Genomic DNA, 21,646 nt, shown 5'->3' on the forward strand with positions numbered 1-21,646 from the left:
GCATTATGAATATTTGCCTATTTCCAGACTTTACAGATACATAATAGACAAAGGATATATAGCCTCCATTGAACTATTCTTTCATCTTTTCTGTAGGTCTGAAATCCTTCAAAATAAAATGTAGTGAGTGGGGAAAGGAATCTCAGCCCTAGGGTAAGCTTCTAGTCCCGAAATCAGTATTCCACACTCTAGGAAAGAGCTCAGACAAAGGAGAGGACCACAGTCAAGGCAGGCTCCAGATGTGTTTATTAGGCTATTGAATAGAACCATGTGACCATTTCTGTAGGTAAAAGGACAAAGGAGAATTACAAACACTTTGGGTCTTTCCCGAATTCTCTCCCCTTTCTCTGGGCAACTCCACCCACCTTCACTCTCAAAGGAAAGGCACAGGGGGAAGGAAGTGGGTTAGGGGACTCAGGAGAGTCTGTGTGGCTCCTACCACCCCAAACTTATTCTGGTTTCCCGAAGATAAGAGGCAAGGCTTGCTCTGATCTTTTCCAGTTCTCAGAGTCCAGCAGGCCACTGTGCTGGACACATCCATGGATCCACCAACATACATCAGTCCTTCTGTGTTCTCTCCTGCATAGTAGAGGCTGGAAGCCTAAGAACTATATTCCTCAGAATTTCCTGCCAGCCAGGATTTGCTTTAAAGTCCACTAATGAGAGGCACTTCTAGAAACCATGATTCCTTTTCCAGCAGTAGCAGACAGTAGGCATGAGTTTTGGAGCATCTTCTGAGCATTTTCCTGTACATCATCTGCTTTTGTGCAGCTGGAAGCTAAGACCATCAGCAGGAGTTTTCTGTGCCTCCTGCACGTTGCTGATTTCTGACAGTTGCTACTGGCTTTCTCCAATTTTCACTTCTCTATCCCTTTCAGTGGTTTTATAAATACTTCATTCCTATAGTAGATCCCTTCCTGCTTATATTAATAATACCTAGAGGGGACATGGTTTTCCTGACTCATCCAGCTGTCGTAGGACCTTACTCCAAAGTAAGGAAGGCTTCTCTTGGGGAGGTAATTTCCTGTAGAAAGATTTCCAAACACTGTCATTATTTAATGCCAAAAAGGTAAACAGAAGCTGATGTGGGTGGTAAGCAATTCCTAGCCATGGAACACATGCTGGCCTGTGAGTCCTGAGATGCTGAATGGGATGCCAGTTCCCCGACCAGAAATATCCTCCCATCTACCTCACTGCTGCCATTCCCCTGGGGATGCCAGGGGGCAATGACCACATAGAGCAGAGACAGCACCTGACAATGGAGAAGAGATGTCTGAAGTACCGACCCAGCTCTCAAAACCCACCTGGAGTTACCCTGGAACACAGGAACATTTGGTCATCCTCCTGGCACAGGGGAGGGGGTTCTCTGCTGCCAGGCCTCTTGGAGCTGAGGCAGGAGGGTCAGCAAGAGAGAGTCCAGCACAGCCAGACCCTCCCAGGAACAGCGAAGACCCCTGGAAAACCAAGAGGCCTGAAGGTGACTACTTCATCTTACCAATTTCAAGCCATCCCCCAGCAGGGCCAAGCCCCCAGCACCCGCAGGCCCCTCCTTACCAGTCAGTCTTTCTCACTTCTCCTGGGTCTGTGGAGAGCTGTAGTCAGGGCTCCCTGAGATGCCTCAGCCCCCTCTGCCTGGCACCCCCCAACACACCTGTGATCCAGCTGCAGTAGGCCCTGCTCCAGCAGCTCCTGCACCTCCTTGTTCGCTCCAAACACATCACACAGGGTCAGCTGGGGCTCAAACTGCTGCCAGTGCTGGGGAAGCCAGAGGGTCAGAGGTGGGGGAGCTGGCCTGGCTACTCTGGGCCACGTAGTTGGGGTGTGGAGAGAGGTAGGGGAGGGTCCAGCCCAGCATGGAGATCTCAGCAGCTGACATGCATGAAACCAGAACCAGGCCAATGGGCCAGCAGGGAGGAGGGCACCTTCACTCCTATTCTACTGAGGCTGGAACCCAGCTTCCAGCCAGGCCAGGCCTTCCTCTATTCCTCCTCTCTTCCCTCCCCTCTCAGCCAGCTCCAGCCAGGGCTTTATGGCTCTGACTTTATCCAGAGAAGCTCTGGGTTTGCTTGATCATTATCTACTGTGCTTCCTATGAGAGGTTTCAGTGCTCCTTAAAAACAAGTGGAAACCTTTTATCTATCTATTGCTTCAAAGAGCTCAGAAAATTGAGGCTGAGAGAGGTGAAAGGATTTGTGTCCAAGGTTGCAGTAAAATGTGGGCTGGAACTTGGGTCTCTGCAGCCCTGGTCTCGGGTTCTTAGCTATGCGCCACTGCTCACTGCTTCTGCTCATCAGGCCTCAGCTGGACCCGGGCCCCACTTCTAGCTGCCAATCTCACAGAAATTGGAGGTGTATGTGTGTCGGGGGGTGGAAGGGAGGGGGCACTGATTCTGCAAGACTTAGGAGGGAGTTGTGTGCAAGAATCCCAACTCCTTACCTGGTGAGTGATCCCCACATCAGTGCGTAAACCCAGGGCCAAAACTTCCTCCAGCCTCAAAGAAAAATCATCAAGGAGTCTTAGAGAGGAGGCCTGTGGGCCTCCCATTCTCCAAATTCCTCACTGGGATGCATTTAGAGGTTAACAGGGACCATACAGTATGTGGCAGGGCAGGGGCCAGGGCAAGGCAGGAAATAAAAGATGTACAAATAGAGGTGGTCCTGGGGTGTGGGGACCCTGGGGGAGAGCCCTGTGCCCTTGGATGCTCACAGCTCCAGCCTGCCCAGGGGGACACGCTTCCGGGTGCCATGGCCGAACATCATCACCTCCTTCATCCAGTTGTCAGGCTCCAGTGTCTGGATGCGAGCCTCCCGGGTGTGGCTTCCAGCCCCCTGGGGCATAAATCGCCCATGGGCCCCTGACAACATCAACAACCATCCCCACATTAATGGCTGTTAATACTATGTGCCTACCAGCCTTAAATCATGTGCTCCCTAGAGCAACTGCCTCTAACACACTGGAAATGTAAATTCTTTTTATTTTTTTTTTTGAGATGGTATCTCACTATGCTGCCCAGGCTGGTCTTGGACCCCTGGGGTCAAGTGATCTTCCCACCTCAGCTTCCCAAGTAGCTCGGATTAGAGGCACGAGACACCAGGCCCTTTTCTCTTTTTTCTTTTTAAATCATCTATCCCAAAATGCCAAGACATATAAATTCTTAGGCTCTCCTCCAGCCCTGTCCAGTTGGAAATTCTGGAGGTGGGGCCCAGCAGCCTGGGTTTTAACAAGCCCTCCAAGAGATTCTCACACACACTAAAGGCTGAGAACCGCAGTGCAAGGTGCGACATTAAGCCCCTTATAATTCATGCTCAACAGTTCTATAGGGAGGTATTATTTTTTTGCCACATTTTACATATGAGAAAATAGAGGCTTGGAGAGGTTAATGTGGCCCAAGATCACACAGCCATGACACTCCTCTCCTGAGTCATTCTTTCTGTAGTTCACAGGACTCACCAGGCCCAATGCCAAGGTACTGACCACACTGCCAGTAAGTCCAATTGTGGGTACTGAGCGCCCCCTGCGGGGAGGGAGGAAATAGTGCAGAGTGAAGAGGGTGGGTCTAGTTTCTGCTTAGGTAAGGGGCCCCAGGTTAGAATGTCCCACCATCTCAGGCCTGAGAGCACCCAGTCAGGATCCTTCTCTTTAGAAGGTCACAATGCCCCGGTCACACTGCAGTCTGCTCATCCTCCACCTCCAGCCACCAGCCCCAGAACTTACATTCCGGGCAAAGTTGGACACCTCATACTGGCGGAAGCCAGCCTCCCGAAGGGCAGCCCGGCCCCTCTGGTACATCTCAGCTGCGAGCTCCGGGTCAGGGGCTGGAAGGACACCCTGCTGCACCTGGGCGAAGAGTGCGGTGCCCCGCTCCAGGGACAGCTGGTAGAGGGAGAGGTGGTCGTCACAGTGGTGCAGCAGTTCCTGTAGCTGCCCAAGCCACGGCCCCACCTGCTGGGCCGGCAGACCCAGCATGAGGTCCACAGACACGCGCCCGGGAAAGAGGCGCCGGGCCTCTGCCAGCGTCCGCAGAGCATCGCAGGCCGAGTGCGTCCGTCCCAGCAGCCGGAGCTCAGTGTTATCTAGGGACTGGGAAAAGAGGGTGGGTGTAAGCTCAGAGAGAGAAAAGAACGCTCCACCCCATTGTAGACACAGAAACAGGGAGAACACAGCATGTGGCAGGCAGCTGGAAGGCAGGAGCTGGAAGGCTGGCACCAAGAGCTGCCCTTCACAGAAGGGTTGCTATGTGCGAAGCACCTTTATGTAGTGTCTAATTTAATCTTTGTAACCTCCTTTGTAACCCTCCAATATTAGTTCTACTTTACAGATGAGAAAACTGTGGTTCAGAGGTGTTAAGCAACTTGCCCAAGGCCATGTAGTTGCAAAGTTCGACCTGGAATTTAGGACCGTCCGACTCCAAAATTAACAGTCTTTATTTACTTTACTTTTCATTTTTAAATAATTCTAGCCTATAGAAAAGTTGAAAGGACATCACAAAAAAAAAAAAAAAAAAAAAAAAACCTTCATCTAGATTCACCATTTGTCCAGATTTCTTTCTTTTTTTTTTTTTTTTTTTTTTTTGAGACGGAGTCTCGCTCTGTCGCCCAGGCTGGAGTGCAGTGGCGCGATCTCGGCTCACTGCAAGCTCCGCCTCCCGAGTTCACGCCATTCTCCTGCCTCAGCCTCCCGAGTAGCTGGGACTACAGGCACCCACAACCGCGCCCAGCTAATTTTTTGTATTTTTTAGTAGAGACGGGGTTTCACCGTGGTCTCGATCTCCTGACCTTGTGATCCGCCCGCCTCGGCCTCCCAAAGTGCTGGGATTACAGGCGTGAGCCACCGCGCCCGGCCTGTCCAGATTTCTTTCTAAACATACATACATGTGATTATGCTGAATCATAGTTAAGTTATAAACCAGCACTGTCCAAAAGAACTTTCTGCAATGGTGGAAATGTTCAGTATCTGTATTGTCCAATATGAAAGGTAGTAGCCACATGTGGTTATTTAAATTTAAGCGAATTTAACTTACCACATTTCAAATGCTCAGTAGTCTGTGGCTAGTGGCCACTATATTGAATAGCAGTTATAGATATTATACTCCCTAACCTCTAAATACTTAGGTGTGTATTTCCTAAAGAACAAGGACACTCTCTTACATAACCGCAATCCAATTACAGAGTTCAGGGAATGCAACATTGACACAACACCATTACATAATACACTGTCATATTCAAATTTGGCTAATGGTCCCAATAACATCTACTGTAGTAATTTCCTCCTTCCTCCCCAGTCAGGGGCCACACATTGTATTCAGCTGTCTCTTTTGTCTCCTTTAGATTCTCAGCCTTTGTCTCTCATGACATTGACATTTTTGAAGAATACAGGCCAGTTGTTTAAAATGCATAATTTAATGAATTTAAATACATTATGTATGATTATTATAATTATTATTTAAATGAATTATTTAAAATGAATAATTTCTAGAGATTGGCTGTATAACATTGCTTATAGTTAACAGTGCTGTACATTTAAAAATCTGTTAAGAGGGTAGATCTCATGCTGTCTGTTTTTACCACAATAATTTTGTAAAAGTCTCTTAATTCAGGGTTTCCTGACAATTAGATTCAAGATATGCACTTTGGGGTAAGAATATCTTAGAAGTGATGTGTTTCTCTCAGTATATCCCATCAGAACAAAGCCCACAACCCAGAAGTCCTATGGAAATATCAGAGCTCAACCTGAGAGGACTAAGGTTTCTCCCTACTTAAAAACCTTCAATGGCTACCTATCATTACTAGGACAAAACCCAGACTCCTTAGTAGACATCAAAGGTTTTGGACTTTACCTTGCAGCCTTGTCTCCAGCCTCTCCAGTCACAAGGAATGACTCACAGCTCCCCCAAAACATGCCAGGCTCTTCCATGTCCTGTGTCGTTTCCCCCATACTCCCTCACCTGGTGAACTCCTCTTCATTCAAACATCATCTCCTCCAGAAAAGTTTCAGTGATTTCATCAGAGTGACCTCCCTTCAGGTTGTACTCTGGAAGCCTTTTATAGAGACTCCCTTTACAGGTGGCATTTACCATGCTGCAATAATCTGGCTACATGTCTGCATCCCCCATGTCTCCAGTCACGTAGCAAATCCTTTTTGACCACCTACAATGTGCCAGGCACTATGGTGGGTGCTTGAAATAGAAAAGCCACACCTGATCCTTTCTCATGAAGTTTGTGCTCTATGACAGCAGCAGACAATTAAGGAGTTACAAAAGTGTCACACTAGGCCCTATTGTGTCCCTGGCACCCAGAATGTGCTCAATCAATGTCTGTCCAATGAATGAATGTGACCAAAGAGGAGATAGCACTGAAGGGCAGGGTGCACTGGGATGGGCTGGGTGCCATGGGTTACCTGGAGGCCTATGGACAACCTGTTGACCCCTGCTGCCCCAAACTCTGCCAGTCTGGAGCCTGGAGTTGAAGTGGGATTAGCCTCCAATGTGACTTCCGAGTCTGCAGGCAGGTGGGCTGTCTGTGCCACAGCCTCCAGGACAGCAGCCACCGTGTGGGGACTGGCTAGACTGGGAGTCCCCCCACCAAAGAACACAGACTCCACCCTGGGGAAAGAGGATGGAGAAATGAGACCTGGGGGAGCCCTCGGGGATGCCTGCACCTATCCCCCACTACTCCTCCAAATAATTCCCAAAACGCTGCCTACAGCCCCCACTACCCACCGTTGCACCCCGCTGAGCCGCAGCAGCGTCTGCGCTTCGGTCACCAGACACTTCTGCATGGCAGCCTCCTCTACGCCGCGGGGGATGTACTTGTTGAAGTTACAGTAACTGCAGCGCTTCTCGCAGTAAGGCCACTGGGGGCAGTGGGTGCAGGTGCACGGTGAGAGCTGCCCTGGCCACTTCCAGGGTTTAGTCGCACACATCCCCAACCCCATCCCCACCCCCATCCCGAGGTCCTTCCACAGTAGCTAGGACATCTAGGCCACACAACTCCCCAAGGCAGTCGCACTGGGGTTATTATATCCACTTCAATGTGAGAAAACTGAGGCTCACTCCTTTGTTACGCTGCCTCTTCCAACCAGCAGACGTCAGGAAGGAACTCAATCCAAGCTCTTTCTGGGATCAAAGAATTTGCATACAATTTTCCTACGGGCCATTTTCCCAGCTACCGAATCAGAACACGGCTCTTAAAAAAATTTGTCTTGCTAAGAGGAAAACTGTTGTGAAATCGGAACCATTTGGTCAGTCACCGAGCTGGTGAGAAGCAGAGACTTCAGGTTTCTGTACCAAGTCATTTCCCTGCCAAGGCACCGGGTCCCATCCCAGACCTCGTACGGGGGCACGGAAACACGGCAGGCGGGTTCATAGAGTGACAAGCCGCCACCTGGGTTTTGGACCGCCACGGTCACGGCCACCAATGCGGCCACACACTGCGGGCTCCGCCCCCGCCCTTACTCACGTGTACGTAAAGCGCCGCGCGCCGGCCCGCAGGCTCAGGACTCGGGGACCCTCCTGCGCCCTCCACGCGGCGGCGCCTCTGGGCCGCTCTGGCTGCTGCCGCCCAGCCGCGGGCCCGGGCTCCGGGGAGCGCCATGGCGCCCAGCGTGGCGCGGGGCACAGACCCGAGTAAGAGACGCGCGCAGGGCTCACTGTGAGTCCGGAGCCGGCGGAAGGAAGAGGGGCTGCGTGACCGCGCGCCGAGAGGGCCCGGGCCCGGGGCTGCGGCGCCACCTGTCGGCGCCCGGGCGCTCACCGCGGCCGCCTGTCGGTTCTTTCCCCAGTCCGCGGAGCGGACTGCCTGCCTTTTGGCACCGTGTGCCCGGACGAGTTCCCGGACCCATCCAGGAGCTCTTAGTTCAGTCAATTCCTTGACATTTGACGTGCCTGGCTCAGAACTGGGCGCTGGGGACATCTAGGTGCGCAAAGCCAGGTTGCCTTCTGACAGGTAAGCCAACCGGCCAGGACAGGCTTAATTAATTCCTTGCCTGCTGGACACCAGAGCCGTGCGCCCAGTGCTGTGAGGTCATCTGTTATAAGAGTGTGGGAGTCAGTAGGGGAGAAGAGGCACTTGGGCTGGATCTTGCTTTTAATTTCATTAAAAAATATTTGGGAGAGGGGAGGTCTTGAACTCCTTGGCCTCAAGCGATCCTGCTGCCTCAGTATCCGGAGTAACCAAGGATTGTACTGGCATGAGCCACCACCAGGGCTATGCGCTGGATCTTGGAGGAGCAGAAAATCCCAGGGGCCATTGGCTTGGCCGGGAGAGTAGACTGTTTTGGGTCAGGTCAACCCAAGCATCTGGAGGTGTACGTGCTGGGAGGACAGTCAGATGGTATGTGCAGGAGAGACAGCACAGGGGAACGCCTGGGGAAGCAGGCACCTGAAGAACTGTCCCACAAAGCAGAAACATCATGGGCTTCAGAGGCAGGCGGTGCAGGACAGTTCTCCCAGTGGCCTTGAACTGACCTGGTTCTCCCCTCCTTTCTTGCTTGTAGTTCTCGAGAATAACTGTAGATGCCTGTAATCTCAGCACTTTGGGAGGCCGAGGCGGGCAGATCACTTGAGATCACAAGTTCAAGACCAGCCTACCCAACATGCTGAAACCCCGTCTCTGCCAAAAATACAAAAATCATCCGGGCGTGGTGGTGGCCACCTGTAATCCCAGCTACACAGGAGGCTGAGCAGGGAGAATCCCTCGAACCTGGGAGGCAGAGGTTGCAGTGAGCTGAGACAATGCCGCTGCACTCCAGCCTGGGTGACGAAGCAAGACTCTGTCTCAATAAATAAATAAATAAAACTGTAGAGTGTGCAGAGAATGCAACATCCTGAGGGAAGGAAGTTCTGGCCAGCACAGCCATGCCCTGTTCCAGTCCCCCCTAGGAAAAGGATGTCCTTCAGCACTTCAGCCCAACATGTCACATGGCCTCAGGGTATAAAACCCAGGGAGGAAGCCGGGCGAGGTGGCTCACTCCTGTAATACCAGCACTTTGGGAGTCCAATGAGGGCAGATCACAATGTCAGGAGATTGAGACCACCCTGGCTAACACAGTGAAACCCCATGTCTACTAAAAATACAAAAAACTAGCCGGGCGTGGTGGTGTGCACCTGTAGTCCCAGCTGCCCGGGAGGCTGAGGCCAGAGAATTGCTTGAACCTGGGAGGCTGAAGTTGCAGTGAGCCCAGATCGTGCCACTGCACTCCAGCCTGGGAGACAGAGTGAGACTCTGTATCAAACAAACAAACAAAAAACAGGGCAGGCTGGTTTCTGGGGTCCCTCACTTCAGTACAAGTCTGGCTGGCTGGGCGTGTTGGCACACACCTGTTATTGCAACACTTTGGGAGGCCGAGGCGGGTGGATCACCTGAGGTCAGAAGTTCAAGACTAGCCTGGCCAACATGGCGAAACTCTTGTCTCTACTAAAAAAAAAATAAAATAAAAAAATAGCTGGACATGATAGTGCACGCCTGTAATCCCAGCTATTAGGGAGGCTGAGGCAGGAAAATTGCTTGAATCCCGGTGTTCACACCACTGCACTCCAGCCTCGGTAAAAGAGCGAGACTCCATCTCAAAACAAACAAACAAACCAACAAAAAAAAAGTCGGGCATGCACAGATGACAGTCCATCCCCCATCTGCCTCAGCAGTTTTCCTGAGCCTTAGGGGTCCAGCTCCAAATAAATCCCAGCCTTCTGTTGTCCCTTACTGCCTACCTATAGGTAATAAACACACTGCATGTCCCTTGTGTTTACCTCACTGGACTCAGCGTTATGTAACTTGTGGGTGTTCACCTCACTGGACTTTGACAAGTTGGTAACCAGTGTGCAGTGAACCTGCTTAACAGACAGCTGGGTTCTGATCCAGCGGTGCGACCTTGAGCAAGATACTGAACCTCCCTGAGTTTCTGTTGGGTCATTTGTGAAGTGGGACCAATGGCTACTTGATAGGATTGTTGGGAAGATTTGGAGACAAAATAATGTGAAAATACCTAGCCTAGAGACTGGTACTGAAAGTACCTTAAACCTATGTTCATTTCTGAAAAAGTTAAGAGGAGGCTGCTGCTGCTTTGGGCAGGCATGCTGGGAGGTAAGGGGGCAGGCACGCTGGGAGGTAAGGGGGCAGGCACGCTGGGAGGTAAGGGGGCAGGCACGCTGGGAGGTAAGGGGGCAGGCATGCTGGGAGGTAAGGGGACAGGCAGGAGGCAAGTTTCCATTCCTGTGAGCTGGGAACCTATGTGCCTTTTGGAACTCAGCTGTTTTTATTTCTTAGGTCAAGGTACAACCTGCTTTATCTGGCCCTGCCTACTAGGGATGCCCCAGGTTCACCAATCAAAACAAATAAAAAATAAAAATGAGGCTGGTTGGTGAGGAAGGGGGCTGGGGATGGGAGATAATAGTTAAAGAGTATGGGGTTTCTTTCTTAGGTGATGACAATGTTTAAAATTGACTGTGGTGATAGTTATACACATTTGTGAATATACTAAAGACCACTGAATTCTATACTTTAAATGGTGGATTGTCCCAGCACTTTGAGAGACTGAGGTAGGAGGATTGCTTGAGCCCAGGAGTTCTAGACCAGCCTGGGCAAAATAACAAGATCCTGTCTCTACAAAAAGATGTTTAAAAATTAGTTAGACATGGTGGCACATTCCTACAGTCCCAGCTACTCAGGAGGCTGAGGTGGGAGGACTGCTTGAACCAAGGAGTTTGAGGCTGCAGTGAGCTATGATCATGTCACTGCACTCCAGCACGGGTGACAGAATGAGATCCTGTCTCTAAAAAACGGGGGAGGGGTGAGTGAACTGGATAGTATGTGAATTATATCTCAATCAAGCCGTTATATATATATAAAAGAATACGTCTTGCTAGACTAATCTGGCAACAATGTGAAAAAGAATTAAATTAGAGTATATTAAAAATAAAAAATTGGGGCCAGGCACAGTGGCTCATGCCTGTAATCCCAGCACTTTGGGAGGCTGAGGCAGGCAGATTGCTTGAGGTCAGGAGTTTGAGGACCAGCCTGGCCAACATGGTGAAACCTCGCCTCTACTAAAAATACAAAAATTAGTGGGGGTAGTGGTGGGTACCTGTAATCCGAGCTACGTGGGAGGGTGAGACAGGAGAATCACTTGAATCTGGGAGGCAGAGGTTGCGTGAGCTGAGATTGCACCTCTACACTCCTGCCTGGGTGACTCCGTCTCAAAAAACAACAACAAAAATGGGTTGGTATCTCAAAGGGATACCAAGGGTGAGGGTTAAATTAAGTAGATAATCCACATCAAGGTGCTCTGCACTCTCAATGACAAGGAATAGGAGGTCTGAAAGTGCTAGTTTCCCTCAGTGTCTTCCCTTCTCCATCCCATAGGAGCTGCCAAGAGAGCCCACCAGCAAGAGGCCAAAGAAAACAGAAGCTCTTTATGCCAAATCACAAGGACAGACAAGGGGAGTACGGAGGATGGACAGGAGGAGGGCCTGGGCAGACCCTTCCTCCCTCTTTATTCACAGATTTAGATGTCGTTCCATCTGCTCTCGAAGTTTGAATTTCTGGATCTAGAGGAAAGAAAAAGGAGTTAGGGTGACCAACTGTCTTGGTATGCCCAAGAATAAGGGGTTTCTCAGGCTTTTAGTGCCAAAACAGGGAAAGTCCCCAGGCAAACCAGGATTAGGTGACTTGGTCACCCTACTGCCAGCCTCTCCACACCCATTGCTGAAGCAAACAGAGGTGGGGCCCCATGGGACCCCAGAGCCCAGGCTGCCCTCCCTAGTCTCCTTCACCTTACACACCTTTCCTGAAGTGGTGAGGGGGTAGTTTGTGACGAACACGATGTACCTCGGAATCTTGAAGTGAGAGATCTGCAGACCAGAGGGAGGGAGGTAAGGCGTGAGGCTGGGCAAGCTCACAGGGGTATGGGAAGGGGACCGGGGCTGGCTTGGCCGGGAGTCAGCTTCGTCGAGGGCAGAGCAGCCCCCACCCCAGGCTGGTTGGCAGAGGAGTGGGCGAACAAAGAACCGAGCAGCATCAGCTTGGTTGGGCGGAGGCTCCCACCTTCCCTTTGCAGAAAGCTTTCATCTCCTCCGCCGTGGTCTCCTCCCCGTCCTTCAGCCGAATGCAGGCACAAATCTCTTCCCCCATCCGATCGTCCTTCACTCCCACGACCTTCCAGGGCCAGGGAAAAGTATCAGACATCACCTGGTTCATGTGTGTTTCCTGTTTCTGGGGGCTCACCTGAGCCGGGTGCCTCACCTGCACTTCCTGCACCTTCGGGTGCGTGTGAAAGAAGTCCTCGAGCTCTGCGGGGTAGATGTTCTCACCACCCCGGATGATCATATCCTTAGAGCGGCCCACGATCTTGCAGAAGCCCTGTTCGTTCATTGTGGCGATATCTCTGTAAGGAAAGCCCAGGGGTGACCTGTCACCTCTGCCTTGTTCACTCACTTGCTTGCTCACTCATGAAACATTTATTGACCACCTACTGTGTGTCTTCCACTGCTCTAGACTCTGGGAGACATAGCAGGAACAAGACACAGTTTCTGGAATTAATAGTCTAGTAAGGGGAAGGGAGGCAGACAAATACAAACCAATACCTATAACATATTCTCTCTCTCTTTCTCTTTCTCTTTCTCTCTCTCAACATATCTATACATATGCTTTTCACAGCTGGCTTCTTTCCGGGTCTCAACTCAAATGTCTCCTGACATCTTCTCTGTCCACTCAACCTAAGGGAAGCTCCCCTCCCCACCACAGCCACTCTTTCTCCTATAACCCTATTTTATTTTCTTGGTGTTTTTTGTTTGTTTGTTTGTTTTTGAGATGGAGTCTTGCTCTGTCGTGCAGGCTGGAGTGCAGTGGCACGTTCTCAGTTCACTGCAACCTCCACCTCCCAGGTTAAAGCGATTCTCCTGCATCAGCCTCCTGAGTAGCTGGGACTACAGGCACGCGCCACCATGCCTGGCTAATTTTTGTATTTTTAGTATAGGTGGGGTTTCGCTGTGTTGGCCAGGCTAGTCTCGAATTTCTGACCTGATGTGATCCACCCGCCTCAGCCTCCCAAAGTGCTGGGATTACAGGTGTGAGCCACTGTGCCTAGCCTATTTTCTTGGTGTTATTTATCGATGTCAGGCATCATCTGTCTTCCTCCAAAAAAAGGATCCTTCTCATCTTACTTTCCTCTGGACCTCCAGCGGTGAGAACAGTGCTAGCACATAAGGAATTCTAATAAGAATTTGCTGAGCTAACAAATGAGTATGAGTGACTGAATCTGGACTCAGCTTTTGCAGCTGCTGGTGTAGGATGATGACCCAGTTGATTTCTTCTGTGCTATGTATGATCATCCCCACCATATACATTTTGGAAATTAAGTCTCCAGCATGTGAGGGGTCATCTTGATACCCACATCCTCACGGTGCCAGGTTAATGTTCCCGGCTCAGCCTCAAGACCTCCAGCCTCCCCTCAGCAGCCAGAGCCTCCACCCCGCCCTGCCTTCTCACCCTGTCCGATACCACTTGTCCTGATCCACTGCTTCCCCCGTCTTCTGAGGCTCGCCCCAGTAGCCCAGCATGACGCAGTACCCTCGGATGCACAGCTCCCCGGGCGTGTTCAGCTCTGCCAGCATCCCCGCCTCCATGTTCATGATCCGGGCCTGGGACAGGACAGCCTCAGGTTGGGGCTTCCTGTCCTCTTGCTTCAGCATAGGTGGTCCTCGGAAATGGAGAGAGCTTTGCCTGCTCTCAACCCCCCAACTCAAGCACCTGGAATGAGGCCCCCTGGCTCTGCCTATCCCCATCCAGAGAAGGGAGACAAAGGCTAGAGTCGACCCAAAGCCAGTCAGAGACCTGAGCTGGGCATGAAAGAAGAGCTGAGGCCAAAGCTGGGAGTGCTGAGGAAACAGAGCAGGCAGGCAGCTGCTGCAAAGAAAGAGGTCTGTGGACTGCAGAGCCAGCTGAAGAATTATAAACTGTGGAGAGGAGAAGGGAGTCTCCTCTTACTTCCCATTAAACAGCAAATAAGCCAAAGAGGGTAAGGCACGGCAACACCATGTGAATAGGAGAGGCAGAGTCTGAAAGTCCGGTAGAGCAAAGAGCCATGGCCACTGTGCCAAGGAAAGCTGAGCCTCCATGTGCCTCAGTGTCTGCATCTGTGAAACGGGGTAAGTGATGTCTGCCCCTGTTTCCCTTCCAGGTGAGCATCCTAGTGAGAATGGCAGTGCAGCTGTAGGACACACGGGAGGGGGCTCACATCCCTACTCAAACCCTGGGTACAGGGCTGCTCTGGCGGGAGGGCAGGGCATATTCACACCAGGATAGTGGTCAGCACCAGCAGAAGCAGCTACTTGTGCACAGGGGCAGCAATCCCCCAGGGGTGGGAGCAGAAGGGTGCAGGGGAAATCAGGAGCCAGCTGGCACAGCCCCAGTGTTAGAGCAGGAAAGGAGGCATGGCTGGGGTTTAAGATTGAGATGCACTCTGGGGCAACCTTTGAGGGGCAAAGGGACCCCCCTAAAGGGATAGGCTGCTTGAGAAATGAAGTGTTTATGCCAAGCAAGAAGAGAAACTCTGCTAAAGCGAGAGGCGGGGACCACTGGAGGAAAAGAAGCTATGTAGGAAAACTCTCTGTGCTCTGGCTTCTCTTTGAGGCTACCCTGGCTGCCCTGAAACAGACAGTGGGCTTGGCAAAAACACACCTCAGACAGGAAGGGAGGCTGCGGAGAAGTTCAGCTGGCAGCGGCTCACAGCCACCGTTCCAGCTTTCCCCCTTTCATGCTTAGCCCACAGAGAACGCTCCAGGCCAGGCCTAGCACACCGCTGCTGCTGGGGAGCTCTAGGCATCCTGAGTGAGCCATTTGGCTCTCTCACTAAAAGCAACAGATGTCCCAGCTGGGTGCACCCCAGTTGGGTGATGGGAGGTGGGGCTTCGGAGTCTTGGTCAGGGGCTCACCTCCGTGTGAGGCATAATTCTGCCCACGCTTTCTGCCTTCTGCTCCACAGTGTCCTCAGGGAAGTTCGCGAATGTGACGGGACTGTTCTCTGTGGTTCCATAAGCAACCTAGAGGGTCCAGAAAGGGTGCCTGAAGAGGGCTCCACGCATGCAGAGGGATTGGGTGAGCTATCTGGGGAAATGGGAAGGAATTCATGAAAGAAAAGGGAAAGTGGAGGGCAGCTGAATGGTAGAAACAGAGACCTTATTGGTAGGGGCCTGGGGTCAGGAGGCAGAGATGCTGGGAGTGAGCAGGCTAGATCTCTGCAGGGCCCCAGATCTGAAGGAAACTTGAGAGCAGGGACATCATTCTCTTCCAGCTGGAGCTCTCTCAGTGCCCCGTTTCCTTGGACCAGCCACCTGTCTGTGCCTGTGGCTCCGGTATTACCATCACTCCACCCTTCTCTCCCCAATCCCCTGGCTGCCTTAACCCCACCTTCCTGATTTCAGGCCACACCCCCTGCCCCTCGCTTCCAAGCCAAAGGCCCCATATACTTGATGAGAAAGCCAGCCTGCCTTGGCCCAGCTAGGAGTGGCACAAACACAACCCACCCCCCTCCCCATTCCGCAAACCCTGAACAAGTGCCTGGCCTTGGGGCAGGCGTCCCCCAAGCTCTGGAGAGTTTCCCGTGAATTTATTTCCATCAAAATAAAAAACAACGTAAGCAGTGATTTTAAAAACCAGTGGCACCCCCCCCACCTCCCCCATTTCCAGTGGTTGGAAAGCCTGAGCAACAGAAAAACCAGAAGCCAGCCTTGGAGAAGCCTAAATACCATCAAGGAATAGTCTAGGCCAAGTATGACCCCCCTATCCTAGAGGCAAGGGGCAGAGAGGTTTGGGAAAAGAGCAGTCGCTGGAAATCAGGCCCCAACACGAGGGTACTGGGTAAGGGGAGAGAGGCTAGCTACCCCATGTCCTAGGTCCCTTTTAATTAATGGACACCAGATCTCATCCATCCTCCTCCCTGCACCAAGCTTCCCCCTATCAGCTGCTCTGGCTCTGACACGACTGGGGTTTGGTTCAATGTGGGGTTTGGTTTCTCCCTCCACCCTTCACAGACAATATCCTGTGCCAGGCAGCTTGGAGCTCACCCTGAGGCCGGAGCTGTGACCCTGCCTGTTCACCCTCCCCTTTCCACAGGAATCCGGACATCGTGGCTGGCAAGTGGGTACAGAGAAATCTGGCGGGCTGGGGCGGGACTGCCCACAGAACTTAGGGTCTGGCAGCCAGAGCCGTCCAGGGCTGGTCCTTCGACCTGCCCCGCCCCCTCCCACACCCGTCCTCACAGTCCTGGGGCCACTGCCCGAATGTGGCCTCTGCCAAGTACACCTCGGCGCCACTCAGCCGCCACCCTGAGACCCCTCGGGGCGGGTCCTGACCACTAGGGTTGGGGATGAGGGATGGGGATATTTCGGGGCGATGAAGGAGGGAGGATAGTGAGACTGTGCTTGTGGCCTGTGGTTTCCAGGTGTGTTTGCCATTCCCGTTGGCCACCCTCCCCGACTTCCCACTTTTTTGCTCAGCCTTCAGCTGTGGAAAAAGGGGATGGGGGCGCAAGCAGGGTTGGGAGAGAGGGGTGGGGGCGCGCCCCAGGGTGGGGAAAGCGCTCGGGTCTCCCCAGGGCCAACTTCGGCGCGTCCGAAGTGGGAGCCCCACGCCAGGGCGGCTCTCACTCTCGGCCGGCGCTGCACAAGCACCCCATTAAAGCGCCGCCAGCTGGCCCACCGCGGGGAGACGCGTCCGGCTGTCCGGTCCCGCTTCCTACCGCCTCGCATCCAGGGCACCCGGCCGAGTGTGTGTGGATGGTGCAGCGTGGAGGCTCAAACTTGAGCAAACAAATAAGTTCAGGGAACGCCTCCCTCTCTACGATGTAAACTCGGGGCTCCAGACATAACCATTCCCCCTTCCCAGAAAAGCCCCGGGAAAGGCGGTAGGCAGAGGAGCAGCACAGGAGAGCAGGGGGCTAGAGCCGGGGCTCGGGGGCCACGGTCCCACTCCCCTATGCACGGTCGCCGGCTGGGGGAAGGGCCCCGCCCCCTTCCCCGTGGAGGGCGGGGGCGCATCTCTGGGCGCGAGCGAGTTAAGCCCAGTGGCCTCGATGCTCCACGTAGGAGCTGGCTCGGCTGCCGGCTGCGGTCAGGGCCACCGTATAAAGAGGGCGGCAGACCCGAGCGCCCAGGACTCGCCGCTGCCCGCGCCCCGCCGCCGCTGCTGCCCCCAGCCCCGGCCCCAGGAGTCCTGGCCATGGCCAGCCCAATGCTCTTGCTCAGCCTCGGCCTCCTGGCTGGTCTGCTGCCGGCGCTGGCCGCCTGCCCCCAGAACTGCCACTGCCACGGCGACCTGCAGCACGTCATTTGCGACAAGGTGGGGCTGCAGAAGATCCCCAAGGTATCAGAGAAGACAAAGCTGCTCAACCTACAGCGCAACAACTTCCCGGTGCTGGCTGCCAACTCGTTTCGGGCCATGCCGAACCTCGTGTCGCTGCACCTGCAGCACTGCCAGATTCGCGAGGTGGCCGCCGGTGCCTTCCGCGGCCTCAAGCAGCTTATCTACTTGTACCTGTCCCATAACGACATCCGCGTGCTGCGCGCAGGTGCCTTCGACGACCTGACCGAGCTGACCTACCTCTACCTGGACCACAACAAGGTCACCGAGCTGCCCCGGGGGTTGCTCTCCCCGCTGGTCAACCTCTTCATCTTGCAGCTCAACAACAACAAAATCCGTGAGCTGCGCGCAGGCGCCTTCCAGGGAGCCAAGGACCTGCGCTGGCTCTACCTGTCGGAAAACGCGCTGAGCTCCCTGCAGCCCGGGGCCCTGGACGACGTGGAGAACCTCGCCAAATTCCACGTGGACAGGAACCAGCTGTCCAGCTACCCCTCGGCTGCCCTGAGCAAGCTACGGGTGGTGGAGGAGCTGAAGCTGTCCCACAACCCCCTGAAAAGCATCCCGGACAATGCCTTCCAGTCCTTTGGCAGATACCTGGAAACCCTCTGGCTGGACAACACTAACCTGGAGAAGGTGAGCTCCTGGCTGCAGGCTCTGCCCTGGTTCCTTCTTCCCTTCCTGGAGGCCCCAGGAGCCAGAGCCACAGCTGGCACCAACCCCTGTCCCCAGGTTCCCTGTCCCTCTGGCTATCTCCAAGGTGAACAGCTCTGCCACCTCCCTTCCTCACCTTGTCACATCCCTACCCTAATCCCTGTCGGCTGCCAGTCTCGGCCACTGCCCTCCTAGGATTCTTACATATAAAAGGAGTGGGGCTGCCCTGGCCCCACAAATGGACCCCTAGGGCCATCTCCAGTGCTCCCAAACCCCCCACTGCGGGCAGCAGCCACCTCTTCCTGTTGGGCCTTCCAGCCCCCCTCTGCTGTTTTCCCGTCTCCAGTAAACCTACCACCCCATAAAGGAAGGTTTGTTTATTGAGGAGCCTTCTAGAGGAGCTGGGCAGATCAGGCCCACAAAGAGACCCTGTTCCTGGTGGGGGCTGTGCATGCGTGCTAAGGGGGAGTGGGGGACTGGGGAGTGAGGGGAAGCAAATGCCTGAGGAAGACATTCTCCATGCCCCACAGAGGCCCCGGTGGATGGCCCTGCCCAATTCACACAGACACAATTCATTGCATTCTCAAGTCCATTGCAGCTCAGTAGGCATGGGACCAAGGGCTCCCCCAGGCTGCAAGCATCATGCCCATGGGCTCCGTGAAGGGGCAAAGGCAAGACCACTATTGTCAATCCTTGGCACAAGACCCCAAGTGTCTCTCCATAGGGAAGACTGGCATGCCTCACTGTCTCCAGACTGCTGACTGCCCTTTGCCCTCCCCCGTCACTAGACTCGTCTCCTGTCTGCTTCCTCACTCATTCCTTTCTCCCCTGGGGTGCCCAGTGTCTGGCCAGCTGGGGCTATATTGGATCCGAGCAGAATCCCTTCTCTGGGACTGGAAAAATCACCCTGGTACAGGGCCTTCAGCCAGGAGGTGTGGGTGGGGACCAACAAGGTAGAGGAGAGTCTGGTTACTGGAGACCTTCATACCTTAATGTGGGCCACAGGAGAGGGTGCAGGTGTGGAGATGTGGGCAGAATCTCACTTGGGCAGCAGCCAACCTTTGTTTGGGTGGATGGAGCCTGCTCAAGCCTGCCCTTCTTCAGCCCTGCCTCTCCCCAGCTGAAGTTGGAGTCCCCTGTGGCCCACCAGTGCCAGAGTGGTCTTTCAGTGGGCAGCAGAGCGGCGAATCGGGGTGGTTTGGGGCAGGGGAGGCCAGACAGGAATTGTGGCGCCTGGGCAAAGGTGTGGGCACCAATAGAACATTTCCTCTGGAGCCGTCCAACCTGGCCAAAGGCTCCACCAAGGTGGCTTCACAAATAGCGTCTGGCTGGCAGTGGGGGAGCAGTGAGGACAGAGCTGGGGGAAGTCCTGGGACCCTGGGACTGTGGGGAGCCTGGGCCCACTGCCCACTCCACTAAGCACAGACCAAGTTCACCATGTACCAGTTTGGGTTGCTGGGGCCAAACTCTGGCAGCTCCACAGTCCCAGTGTTTGTGCAGGGATTGTGGTGCCAGGGGAAGAGGAGCTGGGTGTGGTCCTGTGGCTACTGTTTACCCACTGCTGTGACCCAGGGCAAAGGACAGCACTTTTTCCATTTCTCCATTTGCATATTGAAAATAACACAACCTGGCCGGGTGCGGTGGCTCGCGCCTGTAATCCCAGCACTTTGGGAGGCCGAGGCAGGCAGATCACGAGGTCAGGAGATCGAGACCATCCTGGCTAACACGGTGAAACCACGTCTCTATTGAAAATACAAAAAATTAGCCGGGTGTGGTGGTGGGAGCCTGTAGTCCCAGCTACTCGGGAGGCTGAGGCAGGAGAATGGTGTGAACCCGGGAGGTGGAGGTTGTAGTAAGCCGAGATCGTGCCAGTGCACTCCAGCCTGGGCAACACAGCAAGACTCTGTCTCAAAAAAAAAGAAAAGAAAAGAAAATAACACCACCTGTCTCAAAGAGGGTTGTGTAGATTGGATCATCTGAGACCACTTGGTCACACTGCTTTGAAAACCGGGAAACTCCTCAAAGCGCTATGGCTCAGGTTCAGGGAAGGACGCTGCCCCTCTGGCGCTCGGGTGCTCACTCATTCGCTCATGACCACCTTGCTCCCCAGTTCTCAGATGGTGCCTTCCTGGGTGTAACCACACTGAAACACGCCCATTTGGAGAACAACCGCCTGAACCACCTGCCTTCCAACTTCCCTTTCGACAGCCTGGAGACCCTCACCCTTACCAACAACCCCTGGAAGTGTACCTGCCAGCTCCGGGGTCTTCGGCGGTAAGAACACCCCCGTGTCACTCCCAGAGCCCACCCTCATGTGATAGAGACACATTAGCCCTGCACTAAGACATGTTGGACATGCATCCTAGATCTGCCACCTAATAGGCATGGGACCCTGGGAGCCTCAGTTTCCCTATCTGTAAAATGAAGATGACAGCTTCAGACTATCCTGTGGCCAAGTCAATCCTGGTCCCATAGTTCACTGCCCTTCCCCTCAGCACTCCCACCTTCTTCCCCAGACCCAGCAAGTTTCTGTCTCTCCAGGTGGCTAGAAGCCAAGGCCTCCCGCCCAGATGCCACCTGTGCCTCACCTGCCAAGTTCAAGGGCCAACACATCCGTGACACAGACGCCTTCCGCAGCTGCAAGTTCCCTACCAAGAGGTCCAAGAAAGCTGGCCGCCATTAAACAGGTGGGGGCTGGGTAAACACGTCCCCTATATCCCTCTTTGGTGATTCCAGCAAGTGAGCTGGTATCTTCCAGGGTACCCCCTCCCACTGGAGGGGCAGGCAGACCCTCCATTTTTACAGAGAGAGGAGGGGAGGACTGGGGCCCCTTTCAAAGGGAGGAAAAGCTCCTGCCCAGGACTTCCATCATTTTCTCCAAGCATTATCTGGGTTGCTGGAGTACTGACATCGATCCTTGCCTCCTTGCAGGTTCTGACTCAGCCAGTCCTGGTGACTGGCCACTGCCTTCCACCGGAGAGACTACTGACCTTCCCACTTCCACCCCTACCTTCTCCCCACAGCCTCTGCTGATGCACAGAGCTGCCCACACCTAGACACGTCCTGGCAGGGGGCCTCAGGCACTCCACTACCAACCCAGCTCCACCCAGCAGTGTCCTGGGGAGAAGGAAGGCTGAGCCCCTCCCCAGCCATCATGCCTTCCCCACCCTCCAGCTCCTCTCAGAGAAGCTGTTGCTGAGACCCCCCCCAAGTCAATCAGAGCCACAACGGGTTGGTCATCAGGATGGCCACCCTTCCAGGATCATCCTTCCTCTGTTCCTCTTTCCCTGCCACGTGGCAACAATCATCAGATCCTTGCCCCACCCCTTGCTTCCAGAAAGGGTTTTAAAGCCCATGCCCCAACTCTGCCAGCCCCCACCTGCCAGGACATTCTAGCAGGACATCGGTGCTTTGCTGCCATCTTCCCATGCTGCAATTTCTTCCTGAGATTTCTATAAATATAAATGTATGTATGTATGATATTTAGTCCCCTGCCACCTATTTCCTTCACCCACCAGGTGCTGATGAGGTCAGACTATCTTTTATCACATCTGCTTTCTGGAGGGAGGGCTGGCTGCAAGGGTCGCCTTTGAACATCTGGCCTGGGCTCATCCCCATGTCTGTCAATCTGTTGTCATCCCAGG

At 53.7% G+C, this 21,646-nt stretch overlaps 3 protein-coding genes and 2 long non-coding RNA genes across 13 annotated transcripts in view; 2 read left to right on the forward strand and 3 right to left on the reverse strand.

Annotated features, from left to right (window-relative positions):
* Positions 1-228: 228 nt before the first annotated feature.
* RSAD1 (radical S-adenosyl methionine domain containing 1) lies at positions 229-7,675 on the reverse strand. 2 transcript variants are annotated; one of them, XR_003723772.2, is made up of 10 exons: positions 7,458-7,675; positions 6,719-6,852; positions 6,397-6,601; positions 3,715-4,080; positions 3,451-3,514; positions 2,707-2,854; positions 2,437-2,491; positions 1,555-1,755; positions 1,305-1,454; positions 229-1,024 (listed from the first exon to the last, which is right to left on the reverse strand). XR_003723772.2 is itself a non-coding variant. In XM_015119309.3 (10 exons), the coding sequence occupies exons 1-9, from the start codon at positions 7,590-7,592 to the stop codon at positions 1,337-1,339; spliced, it is 1,329 nt and encodes a 442-aa protein (XP_014974795.3). In that variant the 5' UTR covers positions 7,593-7,675; the 3' UTR covers positions 229-1,024; positions 1,305-1,336. The 2 variants fall into 2 exon arrangements, 1 of the variants encoding a protein (XP_014974795.3); XM_015119309.3 differs by having other exon boundaries at positions 1,652-1,755.
* On the forward strand, positions 7,485-8,798 carry LOC114673135 (uncharacterized). Its single transcript, XR_013406524.1, has 2 exons — positions 7,485-7,943; positions 8,494-8,798. It is a non-coding gene; the product is annotated as an uncharacterized LOC114673135 (long non-coding RNA).
* Positions 8,799-11,439: 2,641 nt separating this feature from the next.
* ACSF2 (acyl-CoA synthetase family member 2) overlaps positions 11,440-21,646 on the reverse strand; it is a 48,709-nt gene continuing 38,502 nt past the window's right edge. For all 8 annotated transcript variants that reach the window (XM_077971196.1, XM_077971194.1, XM_077971190.1 and 5 more), the window contains 6 exons: positions 14,927-15,034; positions 13,482-13,633; positions 12,237-12,378; positions 12,039-12,149; positions 11,777-11,845; positions 11,440-11,542 (listed from right to left, as the gene is read on the reverse strand). In XM_077971196.1, coding sequence (XP_077827322.1) covers positions 11,492-11,542; positions 11,777-11,845; positions 12,039-12,149; positions 12,237-12,378; positions 13,482-13,633; positions 14,927-15,034 — 633 coding nt within the window. In that variant the 3' untranslated portion in view covers positions 11,440-11,491. The remainder of the gene's footprint in view (positions 11,543-11,776; positions 11,846-12,038; positions 12,150-12,236; positions 12,379-13,481; positions 13,634-14,926; positions 15,035-21,646) is intronic.
* CHAD (chondroadherin) lies at positions 17,144-21,482 on the forward strand. Its single transcript, XM_015119311.3, has 4 exons — positions 17,144-17,984; positions 20,113-20,276; positions 20,544-20,689; positions 20,934-21,482. The coding sequence occupies exons 1-3, from the start codon at positions 17,211-17,213 to the stop codon at positions 20,683-20,685; spliced, it is 1,080 nt and encodes a 359-aa protein (XP_014974797.2). The 5' UTR covers positions 17,144-17,210; the 3' UTR covers positions 20,686-20,689; positions 20,934-21,482.
* Positions 18,365-21,454, reverse strand: LOC144335593 (uncharacterized). The gene is made up of 3 exons (XR_013406526.1): positions 21,382-21,454; positions 20,591-20,650; positions 18,365-19,905 (listed from the first exon to the last, which is right to left on the reverse strand). It is a non-coding gene; the product is annotated as an uncharacterized LOC144335593 (long non-coding RNA).

The sequence above is a fragment of the Macaca mulatta genome, chromosome 16 (genome assembly GCF_049350105.2).
Source record: "Macaca mulatta isolate MMU2019108-1 chromosome 16, T2T-MMU8v2.0, whole genome shotgun sequence".
Classification (NCBI taxonomy): domain Eukaryota; kingdom Metazoa; phylum Chordata; class Mammalia; order Primates; family Cercopithecidae; genus Macaca; species Macaca mulatta.

Excerpts from the sequence above, each read along its gene's own strand:
- RSAD1 (XM_015119309.3), bottom strand. The coding sequence starts at position 7,592 with ATGGCGCTCCCCGGAGCCCGGGCCCGCGGCTGGGCGGCAGCAGCCAGA. Across the intron at positions 4,081-6,396 it reads GGTTGTCCATAGGCCTCCAG|TCCCTAGATAACACTGAGCT; the intron begins GTAACCCATGGC and ends CTCTTTTCCCAG. Across the intron at positions 2,855-3,450 it reads GTACCTTGGCATTGGGCCTG|GGGCCCATGGGCGATTTATG; the intron begins GTGAGTCCTGTG and ends TGATGTTGTCAG.
- CHAD (XM_015119311.3), top strand. The coding sequence starts at position 17,211 with ATGGCCAGCCCAATGCTCTTGCTCAGCCTCGGCCTCCTGGCTGGTCTG. Across the intron at positions 17,985-20,112 it reads ACAACACTAACCTGGAGAAG|TTCTCAGATGGTGCCTTCCT; the intron begins GTGAGCTCCTGG and ends CTTGCTCCCCAG. Across the intron at positions 20,277-20,543 it reads CAGCTCCGGGGTCTTCGGCG|GTGGCTAGAAGCCAAGGCCT; the intron begins GTAAGAACACCC and ends CTGTCTCTCCAG.